General features: G+C 45.8%; 1 protein-coding gene and 1 non-coding gene across 2 annotated transcripts; one reads left to right on the top strand and one right to left on the bottom strand.

Moving 5' to 3' along the window:
• Positions 1-3710: 3710 nt before the first annotated feature.
• On the bottom strand, positions 3711-3829 carry LOC117612651. The gene has a single exon (XR_004583494.1). It is a non-coding gene; the product is annotated as a 5S ribosomal RNA (ribosomal RNA).
• Positions 3830-4299: 470 nt separating this feature from the next.
• On the top strand, positions 4300-5115 carry LOC117612649. The gene has a single exon (XM_034341328.1). It carries the CDS (start codon positions 4300-4302, stop codon positions 5113-5115), a length of 816 nt encoding a protein of 271 aa, XP_034197219.1.
• Positions 5116-15044: the final 9929 nt, after the last annotated feature.

The following is a 15044-nucleotide window of genomic DNA, read 5'->3' as shown; positions in this document are numbered from 1 at the left end:
ACTTGTACTTACTACAAGGGCGTCCAACAATGATTTCCCCAGCTACCTCCCCGACAATGGTGACATCCCAGTAGGAGTCTTATAAGTTTTCCTATATGCCCACAAAGCATCATTTAATTTTAAACTCCAATCCTTGCGTGTCGAGCCCACTGTTTTCTCCAAAATACACTTGATTTCTCTGTTTGAAACTTCAACTTGACCAGATGTCTATGGGTGGTAATGTATAGCCACGCGATGATTAATCCCATACTTAGCTAGTAGGTTAGCAAACGGTTTATTAATGAAATGCTTCCCCCCATCTCTAAGAATAACGAGCGAAATTCCAAAACGTGGAAATATAACCCCTTGGAGGAACTTTAGGACCACTGATCCTTGATTAGTTGGTGCTGCAATGGCCTCGACCCACTTTGAAACATATTCCACAGCCACTAAAATATATTGGTTCCCATTAGAAGATGGGAATGGTCCCATGAAATCAATACCCCAAACATCAAATAGTTCAACAATTAGGATACTTTTCTGGGGCATCTCATTCCTTCTGGATTGATTGCCGACTCTTTGACACCTATCACAAGCCGTGCACCAATTCTATGAATCTTTAACAAGTGTTGGCCAAAATAACCCACTCTGTAGGATTTTCTCTGCTGTCATTTTCTGCCCAAAATGTCCTCCACAGGCATAGTGATGAGCAAACTTTAAAACACTTTCCTGTTCAGCTTCTGGAATACATCTGTAAATAATCTGGTCTGGACATTACTTGTATAAGTAGGGTTCATCCCAAAAATGGTGCTTCACATCAGATAAAAACTTCTTTTTCTACTGGTAGGAAAAATCTGGATGCACCACACCCTTAGCCAAATAATTGACAATATTTGCAAACCAAGGTGTATCAATTTGGACAGCAAATAGCTGTTCATCTGGGAAACTTTCACTCAATGGTAGAGAATCTACCTCTGTAGCTGCTGGAATAATTAATCTAGATAAATGGTCAGCCACAACATTCTCACTGCCCTTCTTGTCTTTAATCTCTAGGTCAAATTCTTGAAGTAAAAGAACCCAACGAATCAACCTAGGCTTTGCATCATTCTTAGACAACAAGTATTTTAATGCAGCATGATCGGTATAAACAATCACTTTAGCCCCGACCAAATAAGACCGAAACTTCTCTAATGCGAAGACAATTACCAGTAATTCCTTCTCTGTAGTTGCATAGTTAAGTTGTGCATTGTAGGGGCTTTTTTCTTCCGGCAGCTGCGAATGGGTTGGGCTGCCGTAAGGAGCAAACTGAAGAAATTGTCCCCTGTGCCTGAGTTCAGAAATCAAGCCCTAAGAATGCTTAGAAAGGACAATAAGGCCTTAGGAAACACCTTGGTTACCTTCACCAACAAAAATAATGGCTGCGTACAGATAGATTCTTAGTGCTTACAGATGAATTCTTAGCTTAGCATGAGGAGCTTGTGGCATAGAAGCAAAATTGACATGAGTTTAGCACTGAAGAGAAAATTATGTGTTCTTAGGAGGGTGTCAAGGTAAGAAAGGAAAGGTTTGCAAGAAGATTTGGCTGAGAAAAGAGGGAGAGAAAGGAATGGGTGGCTTGAGTGTTTCTTCCGGCAGCTTGACAGAGATTCAGGCAAGTGTTAGAACAGTCTGCCAGAAGAGGGAAAATGGGGAAGAAGGGTGAATAGTGCACAAAATTGCTGGGTTTTGCAGGTAAGAGAGGAAGCTTGCTCTCTGGATGTGGTTTTTTGTTTTTTTTTGTTTTTTGTTTTTGTTTTTTTTTTTGGTAGAAGAGGCCCTATTTATAGCCGCTGGAAGCCATTCTTTTTTCAACAAATCCTAATGGCTTCTATCCCATTTTTCCAAGTCTTTCCCTTCCTTTCTCCCCTCATTCCTTCAATCATCCTATTTTGGTGAAATCTACTCTGCTCCTTTGCACAAAATCAGGGATTTTGGGAGCTCAAGGGCCTTTTCCCGCAGCTGCCCTAGTGAAGAATTCTTATTTTCAGTCATCCCCCTTCCTCTCTTTTCTCCCATCTTTCATGGTCAGATCTGATGAAGGAAAGAAATGGGTATACATGCTGGTTCAAAGGATGATTCCCACTTTGCTCGCCAACATCCCATGGTTCGCTGGGTGTTTCTTGCTTGAAACTTGTTCCTTCCCACGTGCTGGAGCCTCCCAGCAGCGCTGCACACATGGCTTTTCAATCTTCACCCGTGGCTTTGTTTTCTATCCAGCTGTTGAGGTTTTGCTACCTCTTTGTCCTAATTGTACTCCCTTATTTCTTTTTCAGACTTGATTGAGAGGTTCCAAAGCATGAGAAATTGTTTGGAGGGAACAAAAGGTTTTTGTGCATGCTGGAATGGTTTTGCATTATTCTGATTGTCACCTGATTTGAAATTAGGGTGATCCCTCCATCCTGGATTGTAATAAGTGGCATATGCATTATTCCTAGGCCTTTGATAGCTGTTCATCATATTAACATGTTGCTCAACAAGCTCTAGGTAGGATTTTTTATGCGGGCAGCCCATTATGTCGTGTGTAGCCATGCTGCAAATAGTGCAAACTGTTGATGTAGGTGGCTGTTGTTGTGTAGAACTTGCTATCTGTTGTAAAAGGATATCAAATTTTGCACCCATTTTCTTCTCCATTTTTTCCATTTGTGCAGACATGTTGGGAGAACCTACTTATAACTCAAAAATGCCCATTTTCTGCGAATGTTCTGCTGCCCATTGTTGAGATTTTGTAGCCATCATATTAAATAGTTCAAATGCTAATGCATTCACATGGCTTTTAGATGTAGGATTAAGCCCATCAAAGAAAATATTCATCTGTGCATCTGAATCAATATTAGCATGTGGAATTTAATGTACATCTCTGTATATCTTTCCCATGCTTCATGAAACTCTTCATTAGGCTTCTGTGTGAATATCAAAATCTCCCTCTTGTAATTCAATATCTTGGATGCTGGATAATATTTGTTCAGGAATTTTGTGTGTAACTGCTGCCAAGTAGTAATGCTATTAGCTGGTAGAGTGAATAACCAAGTTTCTGCCTTGTCCTTCAAAGTGAAAGGGAAAAGACGTAACTTAATAGCTTCAGCAGAAAAACCCTTAATCACGTTTCGGGCATCCAACATCGTTTACTAGATCAAAATCTAGTTCTCGCAGTTTTCGAAAACTCCGTTATTTTCCTGCTTCAACTCCCCTGTTAATCCAAGGCTTTCTAGGAATATTTGAGCAAACTTTACCCCGATTGTCACGCTGCGTCACGACGCCTAGTTAGTTGGAATCAAGCTCCACGGGGTGACGTAGGACAGATAGCGGAAGCAACTGAAGAGGAACTAGAGCGACGCGCGTGCAGCGAAAAATCGGGTAAACCGCAGATCTGGGCTCCGACCTCAGAATTGGACCCACGAACCCTCGATTGGAAGAGAACGGCGTTACGAGTAAAACTCATTGCGATGCCATGACCTGTGGGCTTTTTCGGGCATCCGACATCATTTACTAGCCCGAAATCCAGTTCTCGCAGTTTTCGGAAACTTTGCTATTTTCCGGCTTCAATTCCCTTGGGAATCGTAGGCTTTCTAGGGTATTTGAGCAAACTTTACCCCGATTGTCATGCTGCGTCACGGGGCCGTGAAAAAACAAAGAACAGCCACGACAGAAAGCAGATGCCCACGACAATCAAAACGTCAAAAAAGCAAAAGGAAGTGATGCAACACGAGGACTTCCTAGGAGGTCACCCATCCTAGTACTATTGTCGCCCAAACTCGCTTAACTTCGGACTTCTGATGGGATCCGGTGCATGTGAGTTGGTATGATCGCATCCGTTAGCTTATAACGCCAAAGTGTATAAGAGCCACGTTTGGGCCGTGCCATATGACCATGGGTTGGCTATCCAACGCCCCCCGCTTGAAATGGCATGCCGTCACATGGAATGGCATGGGCTGTCAGGCCTTGTCGTCCCCACCCATACCTTGTGCCACGGGCAGGCCTGTCGAGCCACCTGTTCTAATTGGTCGCGGGGTTTACCTAACGACAATTGAACCCAACAGTTTCGGCAGTGCGTCGGTCCTGCTGTTTTTTCATTTTCGTTCCTTTCCGTCGCCTAGTTAGTTAGAGGCGAGCTCCACGGGGTGACGTATGACAGATGGTGAAAGCAACTGAAGAGGAGCTGGAGCGACGCGCGTGCTGTGGCAAATCGAGTAAACCGCAGATTTGGGCTCCGACCTTAGAATTGGGCCCACGAACCCTCGACTGGAAGAGAACGGCGTCACGAGTAAAACTCATTGCGATGCCATGACCTGTGAGCTTTTTCGGGCGTTCGACATTGTTTATTGGCCTGAAATCCAATTCTGCATCCCCATACATCAAATTTTAGCCCAAGTGAATGACAAACCTTGGGTAAAAAGACCGCCACCCTTGAAAGGAGAATCGGACAAGAGGGATACCAGGAAATATTGTGCCTTCCATGGGACAGATGGGCACAATACTAATAACTGCTTTTCTTGGATAGCGCATCTCGAAGAACTCATGAGAGAAAGTCACTGCACGGAGTTCATCACGAAGCAGGCCATCCAGCAGATAGAAGACCGCGATACCGCCAAGGAGCCACCCCAGAAGGTCATAAGGATTAACACAATCCTAGCCAACTCGGAGGAGTCTGGACTGACCAACAAAGAAAACAAGACGAAGATCAAACAGGCTACTGTGATCTCCCAAGTCTCAACTAGCCTCTCACTGGCAGAAGACGATCCCGTGATCGGCTTCCAACAGAAAGACTTAATCGGCCTTGATCTACCGCACAAAGACGCCCTTGTCATCAGCATTCAAATCGCTCAGGCCATGGTCAACCGAATCCATGCAGATGAGGGCAGTGCAGCCAACATCCTACAGATGGGCTTAGAGACAAAGATCAATAAATCAGCCAAGTCGCTGACTAGCTTCAATGGCGCAACGACGGTTACCGTGGGCACGATTGATCTCGATGTCTACTCTTCACCTGTAATCAGCTCGCAAACATTCATGGTCATTGATGAAGTCTCACCCTACAATGGCATTCTAGGCAGACCATGGATCGGCCAGATCAACACCATCACCTCTGCCACACATTAGAAGATTCGCTACCCAATCCCTGGGGGCGGTATCGGCCAGATCAACAGCGATCAGGCAATGGCGAGGAAATGCTCAGCTTAAGGGCTGAAGAAAGGCAAGCAAACACAGTTCCTCCCTGTGAATCAGGCAGATCTAAAGGGAGTAGAACAAGCAGAGGAGAAAGCAGATCCCGTTCCTGACGGCCGAGCAGACTAGAAAGGAAAGGGAATAGCTACTCCCCAATAGCAATCAAAGAATCAGGACCAAGTCGAGGGAATCAGTCCGGAGTTTCTCCTAAAGAAGGATGGAAGCCCGAAGAGGACGTTGAGCTAGTACCCCTTGATCCTGACAAGCCAGAGAGAAAAGAGCGGATCGGCTCGTGCCTAAGCCATGAGGAAAAGATAGAGCTTGCAGCCTTCCTCCAGAACAAAAAAGATGTATTTGCATGGTCGCCATCCGACATGCCTGGCATCGATCCCCAGATCATCTGCCCTCACCTACACGTCAACCTAGCTATCAAACTTGTAGCGCAGAAGAGACGCAACTTCGCCTCCGAGTGGGTTGCCATCATTGAAGCTGAGATCGATAAGCTTCTAGCTGCTGGTTTCATTGAAGAAGTCTCCTATGCAGAATGGCTGGCAAACGTTGTTCTAGTGGCAAAGAAAGATAAAGGTTTGTGGAGAGTGTGCGTCGACTACACCAACCTCAACAAGGCATGCCTTAAAGACAACTTTCCACTGCCTAGAATTGATAAGGTTCCGGTAACCAACTGCTAAGGTTCATGGACGCCTACTCCGGCTACAACCAAATCATGATGCATGAAGATGACAAGGCTAAGACCTCTTTCATACATCGAAAGAGGTGCATACTGCTACAAAGTCATGCCCTTTGGGCTGAAGAACACCGGAGCAACCTACCAAAGGCTGGTGAACAAAATTTTCAAGGAGTAAATTGGCAAGACTATGGAGGTCTACGTAGACGACATGCTAGTCAAAGCTCCCGAGCGAGCAGACCGCATCAAGAACCTTGCCGAGGCATTCAGCCTACTCCGAAAATACAACATGAAGTTGATTCCTGGGATACTTAGTCACCCAAAGAGGAATTGAGGCACATCCAAATCAAATCAAGGCTATACTCAACATGAAGTCACCTGCCACAACAAAGGAGATACAAAGTCTAACGGGTAGGGCGGCAGCTCTCAACCGATTCCTCTCAAGATCTACCGACAAGTGCAGGCCATTTTTCAAAGCCTTGAAGAAGAGACATAGAGACAAGTGGGATGACGAGTGTGAAGTAGCTTTTCAAAACTTGAAAACCTACCTCACTTCACCTCTCTTACTCTCAAAACCGATACTAGGCGAAGACTTGTACATCTACCTGGTGGTGACCGACTCAGCTGTCAGCTCAGCTCTCATTCAAGAAAAGCTGGGGGCACAACATCCGGTATTATACACTTCAAAAGCTCTCCTCGATGCAGAGACTCGCTATCCGAAAATGGAGAAGCTCATTTTTTCGGTTGTAGTTTTCGTGAGAAAACTAAGGCCCTACTATCAAGCACACTGGATAATTGTCATGACAGAATTTCCTTTGAGATCGATCCTCCATAGCCCCGATGCTTCTCAGCGATTCATGAAATGGGCTATCGAACTCAGTCAATACGACCTCCTCTACATGTCGAAGACTGCTATAAAAGCCCAAGCTTTAACAGATTTTGTTGTAGAGTTTACTCCAACAGCCAAAGAAGAGAAGATAGTCACGAAAAGCAAAGAAAAAGCAGACGACACCTCCCCTACCGATTCGAACCTACCTAACGACATGTGGCAATTGCATGTAGACGGAGCATCAAATCATAAAGGAGCAGGGGCAGGCATCGTCATAATCACCCCAGACGGAACCTTGTTGGAACAAGCCATCACACTAGGCTTTTCTGCTTCAAACAACGAGGCAGAATATGAGGCATTGCTCGCAGGACAGCGCCTAGCAAAAGAACTGACGATCAAGAGATTGGACATCTACTCAGAATCCCAGCTGATCACGAATGAAGCCTCAGACGAGTACATGGCAAAGCATCCAAGAATGATCAGTACCTCAACAAAGTCCAAGGACTTTTGAAAGAATTTCCTACTTACACCATCCAACAAGTTCCACTTGCAGAGAACACTCATGCAGATGCATTGGCAAGCCTAGGATCAGCGCTGGACACCCAGTTCAGACACTCCATTCCAGTCGAACACCTTGATCGACCAAGCATCGAAGAAATAGAGCCAATCGACTCAATGCAGATCGATGAAGACCCCAGCTGACAAGACCCCATCATCGACTACTTAGTGAATAAAAATCTACCAACGGATAAGTCCGAAGCTAGGAAGGTCCAACAGAAAGCCGCGAGATATTACATGCAAGGCGACAAGCTTATTTGCAGATCATACTCTGGCCCTCATCTCACTTGCATAAAGCACCCTCAAACACTTGAGGTCCTCTGCAAAATTCATGACGGCGAGTGTGGCAACCACTCTGGGGGCAGGTCACTAGCCCAGAAGGCTCTAAACGTAGGCTATTTCTGGTCTACTATGCACCATGACTCTACTGAATATGTCAAAAGATGTGATCGCTGCCAACAGTACAAACCAGTTCCTAATCTTGCCGAAATCTACCATCCACAGAATAGTCCGTGGCATTTCATGCAATGGGCCATCGACTTAGTAGGTCCTATGCCAACGGCACCTGCCAAGAAAGAAATGATGATCGTCGCCATTGATTACTTTACTAAATGGATCGAGGCCGAAGCTCTATCATCTACTAAAGAAGCTGATATGGAACGATTTATCTGGAGAAACATTATATGCCGGTTTGGCTGCCCACAATCACTAGTTACCGACAATGGTTCACAATTCATCAGCAAGCAGATCACCACCTTCTTCAAAAAGTATGGCATCAAGCAGCATCTATCTACCCCGAGATATCCTCAAGGCAACGGCCAGGCCAAGGCATCTAATAGAATAATATTGGACTGTCTAAAGAAGAGATTAGAAGACGCCGAAGGAAAATAGGTAGATGAGCTCCCTGGCATACTATGGGCTTATCGCACCACCAAGCGAAGATCAACTAGCGAAACCCCATTTTCCATCACCTATGGAACTGAAGCGATCATTCCTCCTCACGTCATTGTCCCCTCTATAGGCATCGAAGTGGGCAGTATTGAGCAGAATTCCGAGCAGATGAGACTCTCAACCTTGACTTACTTGAAGGTGAGCGCGAGAAGGCCATTGTCCGAGTCGCCTCCTATCAACAGCGGTTGAAGTCTTACTACGACAAAAGAGCCAAGATCAGATAGTTTCAACCAGGCGACCTTGTGCTAAGAAAGGCCTTCATCACTGCACAAATACAAGGTCTAAAAAGATGAAACCCAATTGGGAAGGCCCTTACATAATTAGCCGGTCCGGGGGCAGAGGAAGCTATACGCTTGACACCATGGAAGGGAAGGAGATTCTGTGACAATGGAACGCCTACCACCTCCAAAGATACTATCCATGACGCTTCCTCCTACCTGCTCAGTCCCCACCAAATGATCGAGTACTGCACATTTATGAAGAAGAGAAGTAACTACTGCAAATTCCAGAATGTGCCATAAAGACAGTTGCCCATAAGCAGCATCCTTCGGGAGACGCAGGGCGACAACTAGAAGCGTCCTTCGGGAGACGCAGCCCGCAAAAAAGTGTCCTAAGGAAGACGCAGGGTGCGGCAGGAATTTCCTAAGGAGGTATCCAGGTTCCTGTCCGTTTCCTAAAGGGGGCAGGATAGTCAAACAAGTTGCCCATAAAAAGCGTCCTAAGGGAGACGCAGGGCGACGACCAGAAGCGTCCTTCGGGAGAAGTAGCCCGCAAAGCAGCGTCCTAAGGGAGACGCAGGGTGCGCCAGGAATTTCTTAAAAGGGGGTCACCATGCTTCCCGCGGGAAATATCCAGGTTCCTTTTCGTTTCCTAAGGGGGCAGGATAGTCAAGCAGTTCACAAGACAACATGCAAATTGACGTTGAAAAAATAACTGAAATTTCCATAATAAAGTTACCAACCGGCCAAGTTCAACAAAAATAAGATGGTTAAGCAAGAACAGTTATTCTAAATAAAGAGCAGACTACAAAAGCTGAAAAGAAATAAAGGAGTCTTCATCTACTCCGAGACGCCAGCAGGAGATCCCTGATCTACAAACTCTTCAGCATTGGCCTGATCAGCCACACTATCAGCAACTCCACCTGCCTGATTCGCCACGTCTGCTGCCACCTCCTTTTTGAAGGAGATGAAATATTGCTTCCCTTTGTTTTTCCAAGGAAAGACTTGAGAAAGTACCAAGATCACCAACCGACAGATTTGATCAACAGCTTAGCACAAGTGGATGGACTTGACAGGAAGTTCGTCTCTAGCATATCAGACACACCTGCATCCTCTGCAGGGCTGGACTTGTCCACCTTGGAATCAGCCGCTAATGTTACAGAAGAACCTTTCGCCCGGGCAGATGACTCTCTTGCTTTCTTGGCCGCCGTCATCCTCACCTCCAAAAGAGTCAATGACGACGAATCCACTCCACGCTTGACTGCTCCTGACTCAACAGCTGAAACATGACGGTTGGATGGATGAGCAGACAGCCCAGATCGACTTCCACTCTTCGACTGATATAGACGACCTGAACTTCGGAGATGAGCATCTGCACCTCTTTGCTTCTCAACTGGTGAGCTATATCGCACACGAACTATTTCGCGGAGTATATTATGATCTCCAAACTCGTCAGCAAGAGGCTTAAGGGGAACATGCCTAATGTTGCACATACCACTAATCTTCTTGCTATCTGCTCCAACAAGATGTTTGACCCTGGCAGATGACGCGGGAATAGCTCCTACTTGGGTCTTCTCAATAGAAGGGAGATTTGGTTTCTTACTCAATGGAGACACATTCCTCGCCCATGAAGAAGTAGTTTGAGTTCCCAAAGACTTGACAGTAGCCTTCCTCTTTGAGGGGGGTTCAGCAGAGCACTCCTCTTGTGCAGCAGGGAAATTATCAGGGTTCGAACCATCCTGCTTCTATCTCTCGACATTCTCAGCAGGAGGCAGTCCAAACTCGCTTAACTTCGGAGTTCTGATGCGATCCGGTGTATGTGAGTTGGTATGATCGCATCCGTTAGCTTATAACGCCAGTGTATAAGAGCCACGTTTGTGCCGTGCCATATGACCATGGGTTCGCTATCCAATGCCCCCCGCGTGAAATGACATGCGGTCGCATCGAATGGCATGGGCTGTCAGGCCTTATCGTCCCCACCCCTACCTTGGGCCACGGGCAGGCCTGTCGAGCCGCAGGTTCCAATCGGCTGCGGGACTTACCTAACGACAATTGAACCGAAAAGAAGTTGAGAACAACCCCAACAGTTTCGGCAGTGCATCGGTCCCGCTGTTTTTTCATTTTCGTTCCTTTGCGGTGCCTAGTTAGTTGGAGGCGAGCTCCACGGGGTAATGTAGGACAGATGACGGAAGCAACTGAAGAGGAGCTGGAGCAACGCGCGTGCAGAGGCAAATCGGGTAAACCGCAGATCTGGGCTCCGACCTCAGAATTGGGCCCACGAACCCTCGACTGGAAGAGAACGGCATCACGAGTAAAACTCATTGCGATGGCATGACCTGTGGGCTTTTTCAAGCATCTGACATCGTTTCCTAGCCCGAAATCCAGTTCTCGCAGTTTTTGAAAACTCTATTATTTTCCTGCTTCAATTCCCCTGTTAATCCTAGGCTTTCTAGGAGTATTTGAGCAAACTTTACCCCGAAATCCAGTGCTCGCAGATTTGACTGGGCAGGTGGTTGGATAGTTTCCCCGTTCCCAGTTGCCTTTAGTTATTTGCGTGTACATGTACTTAGTACACCGGTTTGAGGCAATAATTTTCCCAGCCACTTGCCTGATTTGACTGCACAGGTGATTGGCCAGTTTCCCCTTCCCAGTTGCCTTTTGAAATATGCGTGTACTTGTACTTTGTACACATGTGTTCGATACTCATTTCCCCAATCACTTGCCCGATTTGACTTCACAGGTGGTTGGCTAGTTTTCCCGTTCCCAATTGCCTTTAGATATTTTCATGTTCCTGTGCTTAGTACACAATTAGTTGTCCGACAATGATTTCCCAAGCCACCAACCCGATTTGACTGCACATGTGGTTGGCCAGTTTCCCCGTTCCCAGTTGTCTTTTGAAATTTGCCTGTACTTGTACTTGTACTTAGTACACAGGTGTCCGACAAGGATTTTCCCAACCACATGCCCGATTTGACTGCACAGGTGGTTCGATGGTTTCCCTGTTCCCAGTTGCCTTTAGTTATTTGCGTGTACATGTACTTAGTACACCGGTTTGCGACAATAATTTTCCCAGCCACTTGCCTGATTTGACTGCACAAGTGATTGGCCAGTTTCCCCTTCCCAGTTGCCTTTTGAAATATGCGTGTACTTGTACTTTGTACACATGTGTTCGATAATGATTTCCCCAATCACTTGCCTGATTTGACTGCACAGGTGGTTGGCTAGTTTCCCCGTTCCCAATTGCCTTTAGAGATTTACGAGTACCTGTACTTAGTACACAGGTGTTTGACAATGATTTCCTAAGCCACCTGCCCGATTCAAATGCACAGGTGGTTGGCCAGTTTCTCTATTCTCAGTTGTCTTTAAATATTTTCGTGTACCTGTGCTTAGAACACAGTTAGCTGTCGAACAACAATTTTTCAGCCACTTGCCCGATTTGACTGCACAGGTGGTTGCCCAATTTCCCCGTTCCCAGTTCCCTTTAGATATTTGCGTGTACCTGTGCTTAGTACACAGTTGTCCGACCATGATTTCCTATTCCCCCTTCCTGATTTGACTACACAAGTGGTTGACCAATTTCCCCATCCCCAGTTGCTTTTAAATATTTTCGTGTACCTGTGGTTAGTACATAGTTTGCTATTCAACAATGATTTCCAAAGCCACCAGCCAAATTTGACTGCACAGGTGGTTGGCCAGTTTCTCTGTTCCCAATTGCCTTTAGAGATTTACAAGTACCTGTACTTAGTACACAGGTGTCTGACAATGATTTCCTTAGCCACCCGCCCGATTCAAATGCACAGGTGGTTGGCCAGTTTCCCTATTCTCAGTTGTCTTTTGAAATTTGCGTGTACTTATACTTAATACACAGGTGTCCGACAATGATTTACCCAGCTACCTGCCCAATTTGACTGCACAGGTGGTTTGCCAGTTTCTCTGTTCCTAGTTGTCGTTTGAAATTTGCTTGTACTTATACTTAATACACAGGTGTCCGACAATGATTTCCCCAGCCACATGCCCAATTTGATGACACAGGTGGTTGGACAGTTTCCCTGTTCCCAGTTGCCTTTAGTTATTTGCGTGTACATGTACTTAGTACACAGGTGTCCAACAATGATTTTCCCAACCACCTGCCCGATTTGACTGCACAGGTGGTTGCTCAGTTTCCCTGTTCTGAGTTGGCTTTAGATAATTGTGTGTACTTGTACTTAGTGCATAGGTGTCCGACAATGATTTCTTCAGCCACTTGCCCAATTTGAATGCAGAGGGAGTTGGCTAGTTTCCTTGTTCCCAGTTGACTTTAGATATTTGCGTGTACTTGTACTTAGTACACAGTTGTCCGACAATGATTTCCTATTCCGCTTGACCGATTTGACTGAAGAAGTGGTTGGCCAGTTTTCCCGTTCCCAGTTACCTTTAAATATTTTCGTATACCTGTGCTTAGTACATAGTTCGTTGTCCAACAATGATTTCCAAACCCACTAGCCCATTTTGACTACACAGGTGGTTGGCCAGTTTCCCTGTTCCGACTTGCCTTTAGAGATTTACGTGTACCTATACTTAGTACATAGGTGCTTGAAAATGATTTCCTAAGTCACCTGCCCTATTCGACTGCACTGGTGGTTGGCCAACTTCCCTATTTCGATTTGCCTTTCGATATTTACGTGTACTGTACTTAGTACACAGTTGTCTGACGATGATTTCCCTTGCCACCTGCCCGATTAAACTGCACAAGTGGTTGGCCAGTTTCCACGTTCCTAGTTGCCTTTAAATATTTTCGAGCACCTTTGCTTAAAACAAAGTTAATTGTCCGACCGTGATTTCCCCAGCCACCTGCCCATTTGACTACATAGGTGGTTGGGCAGTTTCCCTGTTTCCAGTTGGCTTTAGATATTTGCGTCTACCTGTACCTTATGCACAGGTGTCCGACAATGATTTTCCAAGCCACCTGCCCGATTTGACAGCATAAGTGGATGGCCAGTTTCCCTATTCCCAGTTGCGTTTAAAGATGTATGTGTACCTGTACTTAGTACACAGGTGTCCAATAATGATTTCCAAGGCCACCTGCCCGATTTGACTACAAAAGTGGTTGACCAATTTCTCCGTTCCCAGTTGCCTTTAAACATTTTTGTTTACCTGTGCTTAGAACATAGTTAGTTCCCAGCCATGATTTCCACAGCCACCTGCCCGACTTCACTGCGTAGGTGGTTGGCCAGTTTCCCCGTTCCTAGTTGCCTTCAAATGTTTTTATGTACCTCTACATAGAACATAGTTAGTTGTTCGACCGCGATTTCCCCATCCACCTACCTATTTGACTGCGTAGGTGGTCGGCTAGTTTCCCTGTTCCTACTTGCCTTTAGAGATTTACATGTGCCTGTACTTAGTACACAGGTGTTCGATAATGATTTCCAAAGCCATCTCTTGATTTGACTACACAGGTGGTTGGCCAGTTCCTACGTTCCTAGTTGCCTTTAAATATTTTCGTGTACCTGTGCTTAGAACAAAGTTAGTTGTCCGACAATGATTTCCCCAGCCACCTGCCTGATTTGACTACACAGTTGGTTGACCAGATTCCCATTTCCAGTTGCCCATAAATATTTTTGTGTACTGTGCTTAGGACACAGTTAGCTGTTCGTTAACGATTTCCCCAGCCACCTACCAGATTTGACTGCCCAGGTGGTTGGCCGGTTTCCCTGTTCCCAGTTGCCTTTAGTTATTTGCGTGTACATGTACTTAGTACACAGGTGCCCGACAATGATTTCCCCAGCCACCTGCCCGATTTGACTGCATAGGTGGTTGCCCAATTTCCCTATTCTCAGTTGCCTTTACATATTTGTGTGTACCTGTGCTTAGTACATAGTTCTCCGACAATGATTTCTCCAGCCACCTGCCCAATTTGACTGCACAGGTGGTTGGCCAATTTCCCCGTTCTCAGTTGCTTCACATATTTGCGTGTACCTGTGCTTAGTACGTAGTTTTCGGACAATGATTTCCCCAGCCACCTGCCCGATTTGACTGCACAGGTGATTGGCCAGTTTTCCCATTCCCAGTTGCCTTCTGAAATGTGCGTGTACTTGTACCCAGTACACAGGTGTCCGACAATGTTTTCCCTAACCACCTGCCCGATTTGACTGCACAAGTGGTTGGCCAAATTCTCCGTTCCTAGTTGCTTTTAGATATTTGCGTGTACCTGTGCTTAGTACACAGTTGTCCGACATTGATTTCCCAAGCCACCTGTCCGATTTGACTGCGCAGGTGGTTGACCAGTTTCCCTGTTCCAAGTTGCCTTTAGGTATTTGCGTGTACATGTACTTATTACACAAGTGTCCGACAATGATTTCCCCAGCCACCTACCCAATTTGACTGCACAGTTGGTTGGCCAATTTCCCATTCCCAGTTGCCTTTAGATATTTGCGTGTTCTTGCGCATAGTACACAGTTGTCTGACAATGATTTCCACCGCCACCTGCCCGATTTAACTGCACAAGCGATTGGCCAGTTTCCACGTTCCTAGTTGCCTTGAAATATTTTTGTGCACTTGTGCTTAAAATAAAGTTAATTGTCCGACGATGATTTACCCAGCACCTGCCCGATTTGACTGCAATAGTGGTTGGCCAATTTCTTAG

The sequence above is a fragment of the Prunus dulcis genome, unplaced genomic scaffold, assembly GCF_902201215.1.
Source record: "Prunus dulcis unplaced genomic scaffold, ALMONDv2, whole genome shotgun sequence".
Lineage (NCBI taxonomy): Eukaryota > Viridiplantae > Streptophyta > Magnoliopsida > Rosales > Rosaceae > Prunus > Prunus dulcis.
The sequence above is the reverse complement of the archived record's forward strand: the minus strand, read 5'-3'. Positions and strand labels throughout refer to the sequence as shown.